Here is a 19,870-nt window from a genome sequence, read left to right as displayed (position 1 = left end):
GCTGGCTGTTTTCAGCCAATATCAGCAGGAGAAACAGTGGCTCCGTTCTATTCCCGGCCTTATTCTAGACAACAGTATCAGCTGAACCTACCACGTGGACCTCCCATCCTTTCTCATAACGCTAATTTTTTCCAGTAACACAAATCCTTTCCAGATGCTTGTCTCTCCCCTCGTGTGGAGCCACTCAGACTATGCTGACTTCAGCTCTAACTGTATTGATTTTATCTGTAATTTTTATTAGATTTTTATTAGATTCTACTGTTCCCAGTGCACTGGAAACCAGCCAATTCATAGTGCTAAATCCCTGATCCTCTCGGGTCCAACTCTAACTGCTTTTTGCATCGCCAGTGTTTTCCTTGTAGGAATTTCAGATGTTATATTATCCTGTTTGTCCCTTGTGTTGGTCAGTCCATAATTATGTGCATTTGCCTAAATATATTCATTGATTTGACTGTAATGCCTTTTCCAAATGTAAACAGTTCTTTTCTAGTGTGTAATAATATCACTCAACATTTAGAAAGATTTCTGAATGTATCTCTCTTCTTATTTCGTTGATTGGACTCAGCTATTAAAATACAATTCTAACAGAGGAAAACAGCCTAGTATGTTTATTTTTATAATCTATGTTTGCTTTAAAAATTAGTTCCTTAAGTCCATCCTTCTAAAGGGGGATGTTTTCGTTGCCATATGTTAGGACATGTGACAAAAAATATTTTCATGTTTCATATCTCCCATACTCTGAATGGAGAGTAATGTCTAATGCTACTTCAATTTTTCTGCACATTCTGTTAGCTCTACACAGAGGTACATCCACTACCGATGATTGAGTCTTTAACACACATACAGATATGCATCCCTCCAAAGCAAAAAGAGTCAATATCTGTGAGATCTGCTTTATATGAATAAACTTGATATAGGAAGAACTTCAGGCTAAATCCAGAGTTTTATTTTCTTATACACCCCAGAGACTCCTAAGCAGGAAGTTGCTGAGTCAGATTATATGACATCCCTAGTGTTCCTGTGTCTCCTGAAGCAGGGTCCAGCTGGCGTTAGACCATTTCCTTTGTAGCCCGTGAGACCTTGCACAGCATTCTGCATCAGCTGGAGCACCTGCAGTATTACAGACTGGCTTTACAGAAACAAGTACCACCAATAAGAGACAAGCCAGGTCACCATGTTAACAAACTCAGTGACAAGACTAAAGCATGCCACCTGGTATTTCACATCCCAAACAGCCTTTCTAATTTACATCCTTATTTTATAATCTAGTAATGTAAAAATAACATCAATTTGGGGTTAGCAGAGTTTGAAGATCACTGCTACAAGATTTCACTTGGAAATGCAAATGTTCACTACAGTGACCATTTTTCACAATATGCCATCCTCTGGACAATCAGTATCATCTTTCTTTCTTTTATTGCTTAAGATATATTCCAAAATACAGGCATCATTTTAGCTTACATTCCCAGTCCCTCCCTGCTTGTTCCAAGCAAGTGTGTGGTTTTGGGATGACAGCTTTCACAAGACAGAAATCGAGCCACTCTGTAATGTCTCAGATTGTTTCACTGAGGTTAATGTCAGGGCTAAATTCTGGCGTGAGCTATATCTGCATCATTACCAGTCTCAAGCCACACCCACTTAGTGTGAGATTGGAGGAAATTTGGTCTAAAGAGGAAATTTGGTCCAAAGCAATTTTGGTCTAAAGACTGTCTACTTAATAGCAGTATAAGACTTTATTTGTGTAAACATGGGATGTATCATTCACAGAGGTGAAGAAAATATTTCTCTAGTCTCCATTTTCCCTGTGCCTTGTTTAAAATATGAAAGCCCAATAAGACAATGTGATCTCTTTGAGATAGTGGACATCTATGTTGTATTCCTCCATTTACTTAATAAAAAGTATTTCTGTGATCCTTTCCATCTCCTGATACTGTCTTCTAGGGTGGACTGCAAGAAGGGCATCTTTTCTTGACTCCTCAAGCTACATACACAGCTATTGGTGCATATCAATAACAGGGCAGCGAAATAATTGCCAGATAAATTCCAGTCTGTCCATCTTCCTCTACAGATCTGCTTCTTCTTGAAGGCCACCCACTCACAACTGTTTTCAGTCTACATGTAAGAGTTTCTTGAGACCCCAATCAGCAGTGACCCCACCCAGTGGAAGGAGTGACTGCCACAATGCTCTTTTTAAAATGAAGTTATCGTATTGCATTACTACAAATCACAAAGCCCATTGAGAAAGAACTGACTTGGTTTTTCCCCTCCACTGAAAAGGGAAAATGAAAACAACAATAACAACAACAACAACAGAAAGTCAAATGAATGCAACTAAGTTTTAGTTTCATTAATCTTATAGATTTTTTTAAATTTCTGCTAAATTATGAGTAATGGTATCTATGAGGTGATTTTCCTGATCCTTGGGAGATTTGTGGGAATGCTGCTTAAAGTGCTTTCTTCTCTTGCAACAAAGCCATGAGGCCCCGTGGTTGGGGGAAGTCAGGTTTTGCTATCAGGCCAGTATGCTATCATCTCCATGTCAGTTTGATAAATTCCCTTTTTACACAATGGGGAGAAAATAGATCAGATGGTGTGTGCTCTATTCTGTTCCCAGCTTCCACTCACAGATGTAGAGGAAAATTGTTTTTAAAATGAAGGGTGTTTTTTCCCATCTGACAGAAGATCTAGGTAGTGAAAGGAACACTTGAATCTAAACTAGGTCTCTTGAAGGGGGCTCTTAACAGAAGCCAGGAAAAGGGCTGTCCAAGTGTTAAATTATTTACCACTCAGAGAGACAACAACTCAGCAGACACAGACAGAAGCAGAGGAGAGAAGATGAGAGTGCAGAATTCTGAGGAAGGCATATCTTGAAGGTCTGTGGACCTGCAAGACACAGAAGCCAGAATGACAACAGTAGATCAGAGGTAACTGATTCCAGTATTGGGGCAGCATGTGTCAATGCCAGTCCTTGTCTCCTAGTCCACTCTGTTCTCCCAACTCCATCTCCATCTATGTTCTAAGGGGTACAGGGGTGGTGAGCAAGACCCAGATTGCACAGGAGGTAGCAGATAGGTACGGAACCAGACGACAGATGATGCTGGGAGGCTATGTGGACCAAGGGTAACTAAGGGGAGGGGGATGAGATTCTTCCTCCTTCAAGATTGTGCAGTCTTGAGTCCCCTTAACATACAGATTTTATAGTAGTGCTATGTATCTTCCCATGTGTCATATGAGTGGCAACAAAGGTAAGACATTGGCAGAGAGGTTCTAAAATTATCAAAACCATTGAGAAGTAACAGTATTAGTTGATTGCATCTATAGAGCTCTGGAGAAATTCATCATGGGCCAAACAGGATGCTTCTGAGGGTGGAGTAGTTAGTAATTTCCAAGTGTCATGCTAATTCCATGGGTGAAGGGTCCATAATGGCTTAGAAAGTTCCAGAAGTGTGGATCTTGAGCATGGCTGTGAGAACCTGAGAACCACTCTAGGAATGCAACTTAATGGTAATGCATTTACCTGCCATGCATGAGGATCTATAGTTAGCCTTAATATGCACATGTCTACCCCACATACACATATACCCCAGAATAGGAATCACCATGAGAGACAGGCCCACTACAGATCCATGAAGTCAAAAAACAAATCTTCCAAAAATGGTTTACTTGTTGTATTGTGGGTTTATTTGCTTATTTTGTTTTCATGCAAAGTTCTGTTGGGACTGTGGCCTATAACTGGAATCTAGTGCTCTTTCTCTATCAGGAAACCACAAGAGGTTAAGAAGCATGATGCCCTCAGAGCAGCATCTTGTCTGCTGCAGGAGCTGAGAGTGAGGGTCAGCTAATCTTTCATCTGTAGGCTCCATGTACACAGAGCTCAGAGAAGGGGTTTCTCTACGCAGTGTCACTTGCTATACTCCTAGGAGAACTCCAGCTGGTTTGTTTAGGGATATGAAGTTGGCTTCAAATATGTTACATGTAGAAAAAAACCCAGCATGAATCCTTCTTTGTACAGCAAGATCATAGTGGGTCAAGTACAGCAGGGACAGAAGGATGGGGAATATAGAATAGTTGTTGATATAGGATGCTTAGAAAAGAAAAGGTAATCAATTTCTGTTAGAACTTCAAAAAAGAAAAACAGAGTCAGAGAGCAAATTATAGCTACTTTGAGATGCTTTCAAATGCACATGAGTAGAGAAGTGCTTGCGCATAGTAGGATTTATTGAGTGTAAGTAATAAGTGCTTTGTTATAAAAATTTGCTCCTATTTTTAAATCTGTCAATCCCTGAGACAAACTAGCATTTTAGGAGAGAGAAATGAAAATTCTCAATTCATGTTGCTCTGACCTTTCAGTGTTAGATGGTTATACATTAAATTTGGTAAAAAAGAAATGATTGGGCAAAGTTCCTGGCCCTCACCCTGTGTGGCACTGGCCCACTGTTTCGCCAGTGATCTGAGTGTGGGTAATTCAGATAAGAACCAGGGCTGTAACTGAAAGCAAATCTGGCTGATGAGTCCTTTTATGTGAAGAATGAACTTGGCAGTATCTGATTCTAAGAAATTTGTTAGATATGGAAGAAAGGAGGAAAATTAATTCTAATAAAAAAGTAATTGGCTCATTTCTTTCTAAAGTATACTTGTCATCAGTCTAAATGTCACCAGTACCTTGACAAATATCTCCTGTCAGTTGGTTCTTTTAAAGGTGCCATTGTAAGAGCTGTGTGTTAGAGCTGGCATCCCAGCAGTCCCTGTAACACATATGCTCCTCGAGAAAAGTGTGGCAGGATCTTAGAAGAGCCACATGCAAGCAGCCACCTGTTCACCATTGGTGAACGATACCCAACTCTTGGCCCAGCCACAGTCCTTGTCACATCCCAGGCCTACCAGGGAACTCAGAGCCATTTACCAGCCACAGAAGCTCAGGATGGGGAGCAAGGAAATGTCTGCACAAACCTACAGCAATGCTTAGAAGTCAAAATGTTTGTCAGCTTTGGGACTTGAACCCAACGCTTCAGATGTAATAAGCATATGCTTTATCACCATGCTTTCACCAACCACAATGGAGATTTGGAAGGAAGATTCCTTAGCTGTCATTAGCCATGCCATCTGGATTTAAAAGTACAGCACCTAGGGGCATTTCCTTCTCTAGGCATTTGATTTCAGAGAAAGAACCATCATTGCCTCCGTAAAACCAGTCTTTAAGTGACCCAAGTTACCTAATCCTTAACCCCATGAACCCCACCCAAGTACAAGAAATGCCAGGTAGGCATCCTGGAAGAGTCACTCATGCTATTGTGTTTCTGTACTCAATGACAAGTATACTTTGCAAAGAAGTGTACCAATTACGTTTTTTGTTAGAATTGTTTTCTTCCTTTTCTTTCATATCCATACTCCATTGACACTAATTACCCATAATTCTCAGTTTCTTAAATTAGACTCTGACCTTTTGTCTCTACTGTCTTAGAATACTTTTATCATATTATAAAATTAATGACATAAACTATTTGCTTCCGAGAGGAAGGGTTGGCTGGATTCAGTAAACCATAAAGCACAAGAATGGTGAAGGAGGCATATATTGGCAGGCATGAATTGGGGAAGATGGTTGAGTTTGTTCAGCAGTAAATGCTTATATTTAAAAATAAATAAAAATAAAGGAGATCATAGGAGACCAGCCTCTCTGCACTGCGTTCAAGGTATTGTCAGTGCTGTCATATGAAGAGAGAGTGAGACGCAGCACTGGGGTGAGGGAAGTGAGGTTCCCTAAGATCACGGTCACCCTGCTGCCTTTGGGACAACAGCTTAGACGTGGATAAATAGTGTTCACCTCAGACCTTCACCACCACACACAGCATTCATTGTAACTCTAGGTATGTTCTATCCTAACGATTCCTCCTCATCAGCTAACCTCAAGGTTGAAAGCTCTGAATGGTTATTCAGGAAACTGGAGCTGTACCTTCTTCCTCTTGTCAGAACTTCATTAAAATTCTATCTCACAATTTAGATTTTTATCTGGAAGATGCCCAGAATACGAAGGCCTTCTCTCAAGTACATCTGTCTAAGTCGACAGTTTTCAACCTTCTAATGCTGTGACACTTTAATACAGTTCCTCATGTTGTGGTGACCCCAATCATAAAATTATTTCATTGCTATTCTACAGCTGTAATTTTGCTATTATTATGAATCATAATATAAATATCTGATATGCAAGATACCTAATATGTGACTTCCAACTGAGAGGTTGAGAACCACTTCTCTAGAGGGTTAGCATTGCTTTGACTGAGCTTCCCCATATGAAGGTGGCAAACTCTTCAGGATGCCATCCCATTGCTTTCTGCAGCCAGTGTCTCAGGCACCTCAGACTGCTGGTTCTAGACTCATAATCAACTGCAATGAGTAGAAAACCAAAATGTCAAATTATAAGTGGATGCCTTATTCTCATGTCACATTTTGATTCTTCACAATAGAGAACCTTAGAAAGGAGAGAATATCTTTCTCCAGCCCAGGAAATACAGAGTTTGGCAGTTTTGTAGCTGAGTGTAGGGTCTGACAGTAAAGAAGAAAGTTAAGTACCCTTTATTTGTATTCCTTGGAGTTCACATAGATTTAGGATAGAATTATGATACCTGTAAAATACTTCTGTTGTCTCATTAGCTGGCTCTGGCTCCTAATCATGAGTCATATTAGCCTGTGCTGATGGCACTCCTGCTCTGAAATGTGCTTTCTGAGTTCTAGTAAAAGTCTGAGTTTTAGCAAAGTCTGTAATTAAAGAGGAATACTTGTTCCAGTTTCTAGGCATTCCCAGTCTAAGAGCTGAAGTTTCTCATTGGTTCCTTTGGTGTCCTCAGAGCTGAAGAGGTGTTGCTCATGCCTATCCCTCTATCCCTCACAGAACACAGCGTGTTGGACTGAATTGGAGTTTGGCTGGACTTGGTATTCCTCAGGCTTATGGCTGTAGAGAAGTCTGGAATCTGCTAACTGCACAAGGGGACCTTAAGAAACACAGAATTGTGGAGAACCAAGTCTCAGAAACTAGAGGGGGATCCAAGGAGAGGAGCTACAGATTGAGAGGAGCTGATGGGATTGAGACCCACGCATAGTTGGGGGTGCCTCATGGCAAGAGATTCCCCCTACAGAGGCTGGAGCTGAGACTCTAGAAACAATAAAACACGGATGGCTCGGGTGTATTTAAAGGAGATTTCCTCTCTGAGGTTTTCATGTAACACCAGATTGGAGCATAGCACACTATAGCCTGTATCTAAAAACAGAATCATACCACATCCCTGTCTGCCTTTCAGGCTGTTATTTACAGAAGACCCTGGTAAATACACTGCACTCTTGAGCAAGTAAGGGTTACAAATAAACATAGTGTGTTCACAGAAGTACAATCCTTTAAATGCATTCAGCATGTTGCTCCTCATACACACATGTATGAATTTTATTGAGATGATGTGGTTAAAAGTGTGAGCAAAAAATTTAGAGCAGGATAAAGTACATGTTCTGCAACCATAAACATGACTGGTTGATCATTTGTGTGTGCGTGCATGTTCACATGCATGTGTGTAAGTGTTCATGCATGCATGTTGGTGTGTGGGTGAGTGCTTGTATATTCAGGTGTGTCTTCATGGTCATATGTGTATGAGTATGTGTATGTGCAGGTGTATATGTATGTGTGTGCCTGTGTGCCTCTTCATGAGTGGATGAGTACTCATGTGTACAGGTGCAAATGCATAATGTGTGTGTTCAAGCACACATGCACATGAATTTAGAGGCTGAAGGAAAACTAGGTGTTGTGCCTTAAATACTATCTACCATTAATTAATCAATTAATTGCCTCATCTATTTATTGACAGGGATTCTCACTGAATCTGAAACATGCAGGGCAGTTTGTGCTGGCTGTCTAGCAAGCCCCAGAACTCTGCCTGCCCCTAACTCCCAACACTGAGATTACAACCATTCAGTACCACACCCAGCATGTTTTATGTGGGATCTGGAGATCAAACTCGGGTCTTTGCGCTTACAAGGCAAGCACTGGTCTAGCTAAGTTATATTCTGTGTTCTGGCTTTCACACTTCAATAGATTTTCTTATCATTTTTGTGTGTAAGCAGTACTTGAAAATATTTTGCATTCTGTGTCTTGTTGTAACTCTGTATCATAACATTTTCAGTTTCTACCTACCCCTGGTAACTGTAGCCTTTAATGGCTACCATGTAGAACATCCTAAAGAATGCCCATGATTTACTAGATTATTTCTGTTGCATATTTAGATTCATGCCAGGCTCCCTTCAGTTTTGTGTGACCATTATAAGGACCTTGCCATAGCTGTGTGCATTCATTCTTGCTCCTTTTGAATTAGTCACAGAAGTAAAATGACTCTGGCAGAGGTTATAGACTTCTTTGTGGCTCTTTTTATATACTGCCATATTGCATGGTGCAGCCATGCTCAGGCTTGCATGAGCTAAATGACAGTTCACGCAGCATTTTTCCTTCTGATTTCACACATTTCGTAGATATATAGCCAAGATCATATAATTGCAACTCCTTTCATTGTTAAAAGAAATTTTACAGTGTTTCCATATGTTTTCACTTTATTCAGTTACCTATCATATCTTCATCGCTTTTGCCTACTTTTTTAGTCAAGGCTTGGTTTTCTACCACATTTCAATGAGATATGAACCTCTTTGTCACTGTGACAAAAAGAGCTTTGTGTAGTTTATTAAGTGTTTCGGTTTCTGCTTTTCTGGTGCCCTTTGATTTGGATAGAGTCTGATCTGCCTTTTGTTTCCTTTGAATGCTCATGTTACTTCAGAGCACAAGCAGGTTCTAGGATGTACTTGACTACTACATCAACAAAGGATGTAGATTATTTTATTGTATACTAGTTGTCCTATGAGTTCATTTTAAAGTGGAATGTTTAACTCTCTCACTCTCCATGATCTGATGTTTTTATCCTCTCACTGGCCACTGCTAATGTCCCTCTGACTTGCTAGCCACACACAGGAGACATGGCTTAATCCTGCCTCTCTCCTGTACAGGAACTGCCTCCTTATGGATTATGGTTCACATTGTTAGATCTATACAGATCCCAGAACAAGTTGATTTAGATATGTAACAATAATGAAGCATTCCTGGCTGGATAGAAGGCAGGTTTTCTGCCTCCACAGTCTTGATTTCTGGTTTAATGTCATGAAAGGTATTACTCTTTGGAAACTACAAAAACTGTCAATACTTAAAATTAATCTTGAAATTATATTTGAGATGATTAAATTAAGTGTCTAGGGCAACATTCTACCTGTAGACATAAAAAGAGCCTTCTTTTATCAGTTTTTCCCTGTTGTACCCTAATATCATAGGGTGACTCCAAGAGGGTTTCTATCTTTCTGCCAGTGGTGACATTCAAGGACAATCATGGCAGGGATGAGAAAACCACCTAGAGAAGGTCTCACAGCCTTGAGGTGTAGGCACTACCTTGTAGTGGGTTGGCCTAATGCTGCTTGTATTCTAATGCCAATTTGGGGCCCCCAATACTGGTTCCCCCAAAGACAGGAGAGTCCACACGGAAGACAATGAGTGATCTTGACCTGTTATGGATAGCCCTGGGCTTGTACTTTGATGTACACTTCTGGGAGGGACTACAGACAAGGAGTTGCCTTGTGAACCTTCTCCCCCACCTTAACTTTTCAAATAAAGGCTTGAGCCAATTATTGGGCAGGAGGAAGGAGGAGGGGCTGAGGGTTTGGGGGAGGAGAAAAAGATCCACAGAAGAGAAAGAAGCTAGGATTGGACCAAGAGGTGGGAGAAAAAGAAGCTCATGGCCTGGAGAAACCACAAGTTATATGGGATAATATAGATGGGAATAGAGCAGTGTAGTGGGAGATCTGCCGAATCTAGGCTTATAGCTTGTATTATTACTGATTGAGTTGAGATTTCTTTTACCAGGTAATTGGGTTTGAAAAATATAAATTGACCAGAGTTAATTGTAATTGGTAAATAAAGATGCCAATAACCAATAGCTAAACAGAAGAGACATAGGTGGGGTTTAGGTTTCCCAAGCTTGGAACCACAAGGAAGAAGAATGTGGAGGAAAGGCAAAAGGAGAACCTGTCTTGGGTTATCTGAGCCGTAAAAATGTGGCCAGGTGGGCTGTCCACTTGGAATTGAGAGCAGTCCATATGGAGCATAGTAAATAGTAAGTAATAACTTGGAGTTATTGATAGGAAAGTAAATTCTAACAGCATAGAGGGTAGGCAGCTGCCCATCTCTGGTGTTGTTTAGAGCATATTGTGAATATAAAGGCTGTGTGTATGGTTTTTATCTGGGAACTCAATAATCTAAGGCAGGGTAGAAACCCCAGGCCTGGAATTTTTGCTACATTACCTCATAGATGTGATGTCTTCCCTGAAGTACTAATCCAGAGGTGATATCAAAAGAGTTAATAAAATGTGTTCTTAGCCCCAAGTTCAGATTCTCACTCACACTTTCAAGGAAAGCATGGGAAGCTTTTTTAAGTTGCCTATGCCTCTTTTTTCTTATATGCAAAATGAAGACCCAAGGACTACATCCACCAATTGTTTAGTCATTCATTTAGGAATTATTTGGTGAGTGTCTCCAATTCATCTGATACTGATACAAATGACACTGAAATGACAGAGACACTACATTTTAAGTTTGAATGTTCATGGAGATTACTTTATTTCTAGGGGCAGATACATATCAAAGTTAACAATTCCCATGGGCTCAAAATAAAGCAGAAGACAGTAATGGAGCGAGACTGTCTTCTTGTAAAGAGGAAACTTGTATGGTGAGACATTTTGGGTGGAGAAGTGAATAGAAGGTAGAGGTAGGCTGTGAGAACAATGGAAGAAGTACATTCTGAGGAGAGAAAAAAGCATTTACAGAGGGCCTATGGTAGGAGCGAGGTTATCTGAGACGTGCAGAGCCATCAGAATGGCTAGAGCAGAGGCAAAGAGGAGTGTGTTTCTTGTACATGAAGTCAGAGTGGTGGAAGGGGGCCAGCTGAGGTAGGGTATGTACCATTTGATGACTTAAGTCAGCAGTCAAATTCAGCCTGAGTATGGCTTATAAATTTTGAACAAATTCTTTTTAAAACTGTGTGAGGTGTGACTGGTAACTGTGAGAGAGATCACAGAACTTAATGTATTCACTGTGTGGCCTCTCAGGGAATAATTTACAATCCTGATACAGAGAATTGGATGCCATAGTGGGAGCATCCGACTTCTAACTTGATGGGAGTCAAGTCACTGGAGGGTTTGTAGCAAGAAAGTAAAGTTGTGGTTTCCATCTTTGGACAGGGGGGTGGCTCTGGCTGCCCACATTAGCCCACAGCTTACTCAAGCAGGCACATTTTGGAGGATGTTACCATTGACTGGATGAGCTACAAGGCAGTCTCAAGGACTGGGAGCAGTGGGTGGTTGAGTGTTTGGATGAAGAATGCTTTTTAAAGTGATACCAAGCTTTGTTTTAGATTGGTTGAAGAAAAGGAGTAAAGAATAGCATCTCTTCCCAGTCTGTTTGCTCACTCCCTGACTACCATGTAAAAGAGACCACCATCCTTCCATAAGTTATTTCAGTGTCCTGATGGCTGTGAGACAGAGTCCATACAGTGAGCAAGTGAGTTGTGGTCCTGCTTATCCTGACACATCTGCCTCTGCAACCCCTATTTGGACCAGCGATCCCTGTCCACGGGCATCACATTAACCACTGAATGGCTGTAAATGTTCAAGTATGATTCACACTCCTACTTCTAAGACACAGTCTACCTGTGTTGCTGCCTCTCTCTGACCATCTGTACATTAGCAGTCTGCGATTGGTCTGCCCTTTCAGTTGAGACATTCTGCTCTTTGTCCTTTTTGGTTTATTCAAAACTCCATGCTTCACTTCTTTAGTATACATGCTGTTTCTACATGTAATCTAATTTTATTTTTGGCTAGGTTTATCTCTCTTACCTCACTACAGAAAAGGCAATAGTGTGGTGAATGATTGTATACCCTTTCTTAAGTCCAGACTCTGCACTTGGGACCTGTCTGATTTTGAATATGTTATTTAATCTATGTGTCAGTTCACATGGCTGTAAAATGGGGGTATTGTCACTTCAGCATTAGTTAATATCAAGGGATGTTTCTTGTGTGCCACTCTGTGTTCTATACCTACCATAGGATTTGAGCCCATTAGATTCCTGCTATATGAGCCCCAGGAAAGATGTCTCTGTATTTTTCATTGGTACAGTCACTGTGCACACATTAGAAAAAATGAGGCTCAGATCCATCATTAACCTCAGATCCTTACTAATAGTACCATATTGTACTATTAATATCAACTATTGTACTATTGTATCAACTGTGACACATAAGGCAAAGTACCTTCTTTAGGTACCAAATTCCTCACATCTGAAATGTGACATTCATTGCTATCTTGAGATACTGTGGGGATGCTGTAGTAGCGTGAGAAGCACCTTAGACATAAATAGCATGTACTCCATGGTACACTATCGTAATAGAGGACTCCTCTGACATAGTAGCACCAGAGAAATCCAATCCTCTAAGAATGTAATTCTCAAAATCTTGTCATGTGCCTTGCAGCATCAGTGTCATCTAGACCTGGTTAGAAATTAGGATTCTCAATGTAGCCCCAGGTCTACTGAAATTAGTACTATGGACTGGGGCCCTGGTGATTCTAAAATCACCTGGCATCTAGAAACTACAGTTTAATATGGGAGGAAAGCTAGAACAGGAGGTTCCAAGGGTCTGCAGAACAAAATGGCATTCAATTCCAGAAGGCATCTGTACTGGCTGGTTTTGTGTGTCAACTTGACACAGGCTGGAGTTATCACAGAGAAAGGAGTTTCAGTTGGGGAAGTGCCTCCATGAGATCCAGCTGTGGAGCATTTTCTCAATTAGTGATCAAGGGTGGAGGGCCCCTTGTGGGTGGTACCATCCCTGGGCTGGTATTCTTGGGTTCTATAAGAGAGCAGGCTGAGCAAGCCAGGGGAAGCAAGCCAGTAAGGAACATCTTTCCATGGCATCTGCATCAGCTCTTGCGCTCTAACCTGCTTGAGTTCCAGTCCTGACTTCTTTTCATGATGAATAGCAATGCAGAGTGTAAGCTGAATAAACCCTTTCCTCCCCAACTTGCTTCTTGGTCATGATGTTTGTGCAGGAATAGAAACCCTGACTAAGACAAATTGTTACCAGAAGTGAGGTATTCATGTGACAACCTGACCATGTTTTGGGGAGGACTATGGAAGGACTTTAGAACTTTGAGCTATAAAAGTCATTAGAATATTAAGAGCTCTGTGGAAAGTTCTGTAGGAGCTTGGAAGACAATGTTAAGAACAGTGCAGAAGATGGAGGCCTGGCTTGTGAAATTTCAGAGGGAAGATTAAAGACTCTAAAAGGGGCCATGTTTTGATTGCGAAGATTCTGTGGTTTTGGTTAGCTGGGGCTGAAGAATCAGCTGTGATTAACAAGATACCAGAACCATTAAAGCAAACCTTTGTGTTACTGGGACTATTGATGCTGGTTAGCTGGAGCTAAGAAATTAGCGATGATTAAGACGAGACCAGCATCACTGAGGTGAAATCTTCTGGGAAGTGTTTTCTGAGAGCACAGAGGCTGTGTTCCAGAGATAGCCACAGTTGTATTTTGTGCTGTGGCTGGACTTGGTACTGTGTAAGAGTCACCCAGGTAGTACTGGTTTTGAAGGCATGAAGGCCTCATGAAAAGCAGCTGAGGCTCAGCACTATGAAGGCCATTGGTGAAGGCACAACTTCAGTTGCAATTGATGGCCCAGGACTGAAGGGATCACGCATAGGAATTGAGGCTTGGCACCATAAAGAGAGCCTATGAGAGGCTATTGGTGAAGCTTAGAACAGCAGAAGTCAGCAGTGTTTTGGAGATACCAGTACCATGAGATGACCACCAAGAATATCAGCAGCAGTGGAGTACAGGCAGCTGGAGCCTAGAAGACAAGCTGTGTGCTACAAAGGGCAGAGCTGGAGAAGTGACCTATACCCTTGGAAGAGCCCAGAAGATTGTGAGTTGGATCCCAGACATTGAACCATTGGAGTTTGAGTTTTGCTTTTGGTTGTGACTATGACCTGATTTGTTTCCCTCTTGAAGGAAGAAAGTATTTTAGTGGAGCCCACAGTTAAGAGACTTTGAATTTTTAAAAGACTTTGAATTTTAGAGATATTGGACATTTTAAAGTGATTGAACTTTTAATATGTAAAGACTGTGGGACTTTTAGATCTTGGGGATGAATAAGAAAGTAAGGGTTGAGGCTTAATAGTGATGTGTTTGTGTGTAAAGTTGACAAGGGGTCAATAGTACTGGCTGGCTTTGTGTGTCAACTTGACACAGGCTGGAGTTATCACAGAGAAAGGAGTTTCAGTTGGGGAAGTGCCTCCATGAGATCTAGCTGTGAGGCATTTTCTCATTTAGTGATCAAGTGGTGAGGGCCCCTTGTGGGTGGTACCATCCCTGGGCTGGTATTCTTGGGTTCTATAAGAGAGCAGGCTGAGCAAGCCAGGGGAAGCAAGCCAGTAAGAAACATCTCTCCACAGCCTCTGCACCAGCTCCTGCTTTCTGACCTGCTTGAGTTCCAGTCCTGACTTCCTTTAGTGATGAACTGCAACATGGAAGAGTAAGCTGAATAAACCCTTTCCTCCCCAACTTGCTTCTTGGTCATGATGTTTGTGCAGGAATAGAGACCCTGACTAAGACAGCATCTAAATCCCTTTCTTTTTCAGGTGGCATTATAATGAAAGACAGGGAGTCCATCAATGTTTCTAGAAGTACCAGAAGAGTGGAAGTCCAAGTCACTCCAGAATACTATCTAGAGTCAGCAACTCTTGGTTCCTTCTAATTGAAGAGCTGATAGGAACACAAAAGAGTTGGAAAAGAAGGGACCCACAGGTGACAGCAGGGCACCTAATCTAGTCATTCCTTCATGTTGGGAGTATGTGCATTCAGTATGAGTCATTGGAAGCATCGTTAAGCTGTAAGGATACAAGCGCATAGGGACAATTCCAGCCAGACAGACAAGATGTAAAATGATTTAGTACATCTAATTTTAACGTAAGGTGTTGACACATTTGTAAATACAGCTGAAGTTAGTGCAAATGATTTCATGAAATTTGGAAATATTGTGAAGAGCCATGTAATCCGACATGGTATTAAAGTCTGAGAACACTTAAATATCTCTATAGGCAGGGGGAGGGAGAGCACAGCCACATTTATATTTAGTTACCAGCTTCTTTTCAATATACCATGTTTGTCTTTTTTTCCCCCGTGGGTGCATTGTATGACACGGGGGAAAATTCTCTTTGATAGAGCAATTCTGCTAATTCAAACAGAACTGAGATGAAACCACTTATCATTTATTATCCAGACCTCTGTTTATCTCCCCACCACCTGCTTCTTGTCTTCCATGTTGCACATTGCCATGCCTGGAAGGGATAGGATGGACAGGATAAAGCTGCAGACAGTGCCTTGGGCAGCCAGTCTCTAGCTCTGAAAGAATGGGAGGTATAAAAGATGGTTTTGGACTAGAGAAGTCAAATGCTAAAATTCCTCTGATAGTGGTCCATGGAAGATGCCTCAGTGGGTAAAGTGCTTGCTGTACAAGCATATGAACCTGAATTAAGATCCCCAACATACATAATCCAGGCATGGGAGCATGTACTGTGATCTCAGCATGGGGAGGAAGAGGCAGGAGGGTCCCAGGAGCTCTCTGGCTAGCCAGCCAACTGGTCAGGTTTAATGAGAGATCCTGTCTCAAAACAATAAGGTGGGGAGTAGTTGATAAAGACAACCCATGTCCACTTTTGGCATCCACACACACACAAGCATGGGCACACACACACACACAATGATCTTGGTAACTATCTCAGACTTTGGAGTCTCTTAGTATGTATTTAGGGTGGACAGAGACTGAGTGGCAAAAATCTTCTTTTAACAGAGTATGGTTTTGTTTTTTTTAATTAGGTATATTCTTTATTTACACTTCAAATGTGGTCCCCTTTCCTGGTTCCTCCCTCCCCTGAAAATCCCATAAGCCATCTCCCCTTCCCCAATTAACTCCCCCCCCCCACGCTTCCCTGTCCTAGTATTCCTCTACATTATGGTATCAAGTCTTTCCAGTACCAAGGTCCTCTCCCCCATTTGGTGTCCAACAAGATCATCCTCTGCTGCTGATGTATCTGGGGTCATGGGTAACTCCAAGTGTACACTTTGGTTGATGGTTTTGTTCATGGGAGCTCTGGGAATACTTGGTGACTCATATTGTTGTTCCTCCGATGGCACTGCAAACCCCTTCAGCTCCTTTGGTCCTTTCTCTATCCATTGGGGACCCCGTGCTCAGCTCAATGGCTGACTGAGAGATTCCCCCTCTGTATTTGTCATGCACTAGCAGAGCCTCCCAGGTAATAGCTATATCAGGCTCCTGTCAGCAAGCACTTGTGGGCATCCACAATAATGTCTGGGTTTTGTAATTGTATATGGGATGGATTCCTAGGTGGGGTAGTATCTGGATGGTCTTTCCTTCAGACTCTGCTCCATACTTTGTATCTCCTTCTGTTGGTATTTTGTTCCTTCTTCTAAGAAGGACTAGAATATCCATACTTTGTTCTTCCTCCTTCTTAGGCATCATTTGATATGTAAATTGTGTCTTGTGTATTCCAAGTTTCTAGGCTAATATCCACTTATCAGTGAGTGCATACCATGATTGATCTTTTGAGACTGGGTTACCTCACTCAGTATGATGTTCTCCAGTTCCATCCATTTGTCTAAGAATTTCATGAATTCATTGTTTCTAATGACTGAATAGGACTCCATTGTGTATATATACCACATTTTCTGTATCCATTCCTCCACTGAGGGACATCTGGGTTCTTTACAGCTTCTGGCTATTATAAATAGGGCTGCAATAAACATAGTGGAGCATGTGTCCTTATTACATGCGGGAGAATCGTCTGGGTATATGCACAGGAGTGGTATAGCAGAGTCCTCCTGTAGTATTATGCCCAGTTTTCTAAGGAACCACCAGACTGATTTCCAGAGTGGTTTTACCAGCTTGAAATATATATTTAAAAAAAAAAGTTAACTGGGGATAATTCACAAGATGTCAGAAGAACTAGGTAAGTACCAAAACATATGTTCTTTGTCGATTTCAGCTGACTGTTCTTCATACCCACTTGTAACTGGAATAAGTTAGACTTTTGTTTCATAGCATATGTTGTTCATTTCAGCATAGCACTGTGTTGATCAGAACCAGAAGCTTAGGTACCAATAGCTTGGTTTCCTTTGGGCTAATTTATCTTCTCTGACCTTCCTCTCTACTGATTGGTCAACCACTGCAGTCACATGGGTCTCTCCACTAAGGGGATTATCCTGCAGGACTAGTTACTCTTTTAAAGTCCTGGATGTCAGAGCCATGCCTGGTTGGTAAGATCTGTATAAAAAGGACCATTTGAGTTGGGTAGGCAGAAAGCACAAGCGCCCAGAAGAGAACAAAAGGCTGCAAGACCCAGAGTGCACACCACTTCTGTCCACCATGTTACCCTCCTGTACTAGGCTATAGTTACTCCATACTTGTTTCTCTCTCATTCTGGCCGCTTCTGAGAAGTTTCAAAGGAAGGTAAGCAGAGCCCCCCACCCCCCTCATTCACATGCTTCCAGTGTAGAACAGTTCTGCACCTCTGTTCTGCTCATCCTGGGCAGAGGCCAATTCTGAGAAGAACAGCAGGCCTCCCTTGCCCAAGGATATCGCATGGCTGTGCTCACAAGACTTCCGCCATCATCAGCTGGACATGTGCTTCTTGAATGAATTCTTTGGGAGTTTTGCCATAAATATTTTTCTCGGTGTCTGCATCCCAAATTGTGTCGCTTTTCTGCCAGAGAAGTCACAGCTGGTGTGTGCTGACAGTTTTCTTCCTCATTCCCACAGGCAGCACAAGGGGGTGGCCACAGGACCCTGCTCTACGGGCATGCAATTCTCCTGCGGCACTCTTTCAGTGGAATGGTAAGCACTTGGAGATGACAGCTTTCACCATTCATGAGGATGAAAGGATGAACACTGAGAGCAGTACAGAATATAAATAATTCAACTCATTGTTGTCTTCCTATCGCTTCCTTCAAGTTCCAGCAATTTCTGTTTGTGTGTGTCCCATTGAGTGAGAAAAAGAGCTGTTGCTTTTCTTTAAAATTCAGCCAGTGTGACCCACCATATACAGTACTTTCACATGCTAGATATGTAGTAAATATTTCTTGAATGCATGACTGATCAAATGAACTGTGGAATAATTGATTTATTTAGTCTACAAAGAAAACAAATCAAATGGGAATTGTGTGACATTTCTCTACTAGCACACAGCTAAAGAAATGGAGTCATGTCCAGGGCCTTCAGTCCTGGAAGAATACAAAGGTATTATGCTAATCCAGTGGCAAGAGGAAGATTATGGATGAGGCAATCACAGAAAACTAGTCCAGGCTATAACTAATCAGGGATTTAAAACCAGAAGACAAGAAAAAAGATAATTCAACCTAACTTGGAAAGGAAGAGCATGAAATAAAAACCATGCAATCTTTAATAAATAGAACTTGGAAAATGCATATGCTACCAATGTTTTGCAAAGAGTTATTAAGAATGTTATGATGTCTACTTAGTATAAAATGAACTGACTCCAACAGTATTTTCTGTCATCTCCTAACTACATAATTCTCGAATGCTATTGGTATAAGGAAGAATGGTCATTTTTTTTAACCCTGATAAGACTAATACACTAAGCGAGCAAACACGAGGACCTAAGTTCAGAGCCCCAGCACTCGCCTAAAGAGTTGCTGTGGCAGCATGTGATCTTATCAGTGGGAGGGGGAATAGGGAGACTTCTGTTTATTTTCACGTACTTACATGTGTTCTTCACGAAAAGTTCTACACTACTAGTAGTAGTGTAAACTTCTTCATTAAAAGCTTGGACTATCAAATTGTAGCGCAATCAGCAGGTACTTCTTAAATAATTGATTTTGCTGCAGCATATTTTGTCTGAACGCTGGTACAAAGTTGACCTTTCAAACTGAACACTCTCACTACTTTAGTCCTTCATGGGACAAAAATGTATCTGAGTCCTGGGGCAGGTTTGAATGGGGAACCATTTTACTGGAAGGCTCTGGAAAGGAGAGGTGATCACCTTTTATAATCTGTTACTTATGTAATGAGCAAATGATTCCCTAAAATGTGGTTTTCTACAGAGATAGAATAAATAAGTCTTGAGCCAGTATATCCCCCATGGCTCTCAAAACTAGCAGCTAGCAGCTTGGTAGAGATGTTAAATTCACTCAAGAAAAAAAAAACACTCCATATTAACATAAACTCTCCGTTAGCTTTTTAAAAGTGGCTTTGGAATAAAGCCATTGGAATAAGACATTTTATAATGCAACAATCTTCCACCTGCTTGCAGAGAGCTAGAAGTGTGTCTGGGCTTCTTTCCCTCACACTCTACTTCCAGCCTATACCACTGCGCCATCAGCAAAGAAGGCAAGGAAGAAGCCCTGGCTTTATTTCCTTTGTTAAGCTGCTTTAAAAAAAAAAAACCATTTTAAAACTTTCACCTGCCTATCTCTTATTATAATCCACAGAAAAGGATAAATGTTATTTTGAGAGGTTTAAAAACTCAGGAGATTTTAAAAATAATAATAATAAAGCTAATAGCAATTGATACGGCACCATGATCGGGGGAATTTCCACAGGGGCCCATCCCTAGATCCGTGGTTCTCATTCAGTGGGTCACAACCCCTTGGGATCAAATAATGTTTTCGTAGTGGTTGCCTAAGACCATTGGAAAAACACAGATATTTATAT

General features: G+C 41.3%; 1 protein-coding gene across 1 annotated transcript in view; it reads left to right on the top strand.

Moving 5' to 3' along the window:
- The window catches only part of Ryr3 (ryanodine receptor 3), a 410,215-nt gene that overhangs the window by 50,117 nt on the left and 340,228 nt on the right, over positions 1–19,870 (top strand). Inside the window, 1 exon segment of the mRNA XM_052181674.1 lies at positions 17,960–18,034. Within this exon segment, the coding sequence (XP_052037634.1) occupies positions 17,960–18,034 (75 nt within the window).

The sequence above is a fragment of the Apodemus sylvaticus genome, chromosome 5 (genome assembly GCF_947179515.1).
Source record: "Apodemus sylvaticus chromosome 5, mApoSyl1.1, whole genome shotgun sequence".
Classification (NCBI taxonomy): Eukaryota; Metazoa; Chordata; class Mammalia; order Rodentia; family Muridae; genus Apodemus; species Apodemus sylvaticus.
Note: the sequence above shows the minus strand (reverse complement) of the source record. Positions and strands in the feature narration are given on the sequence as shown.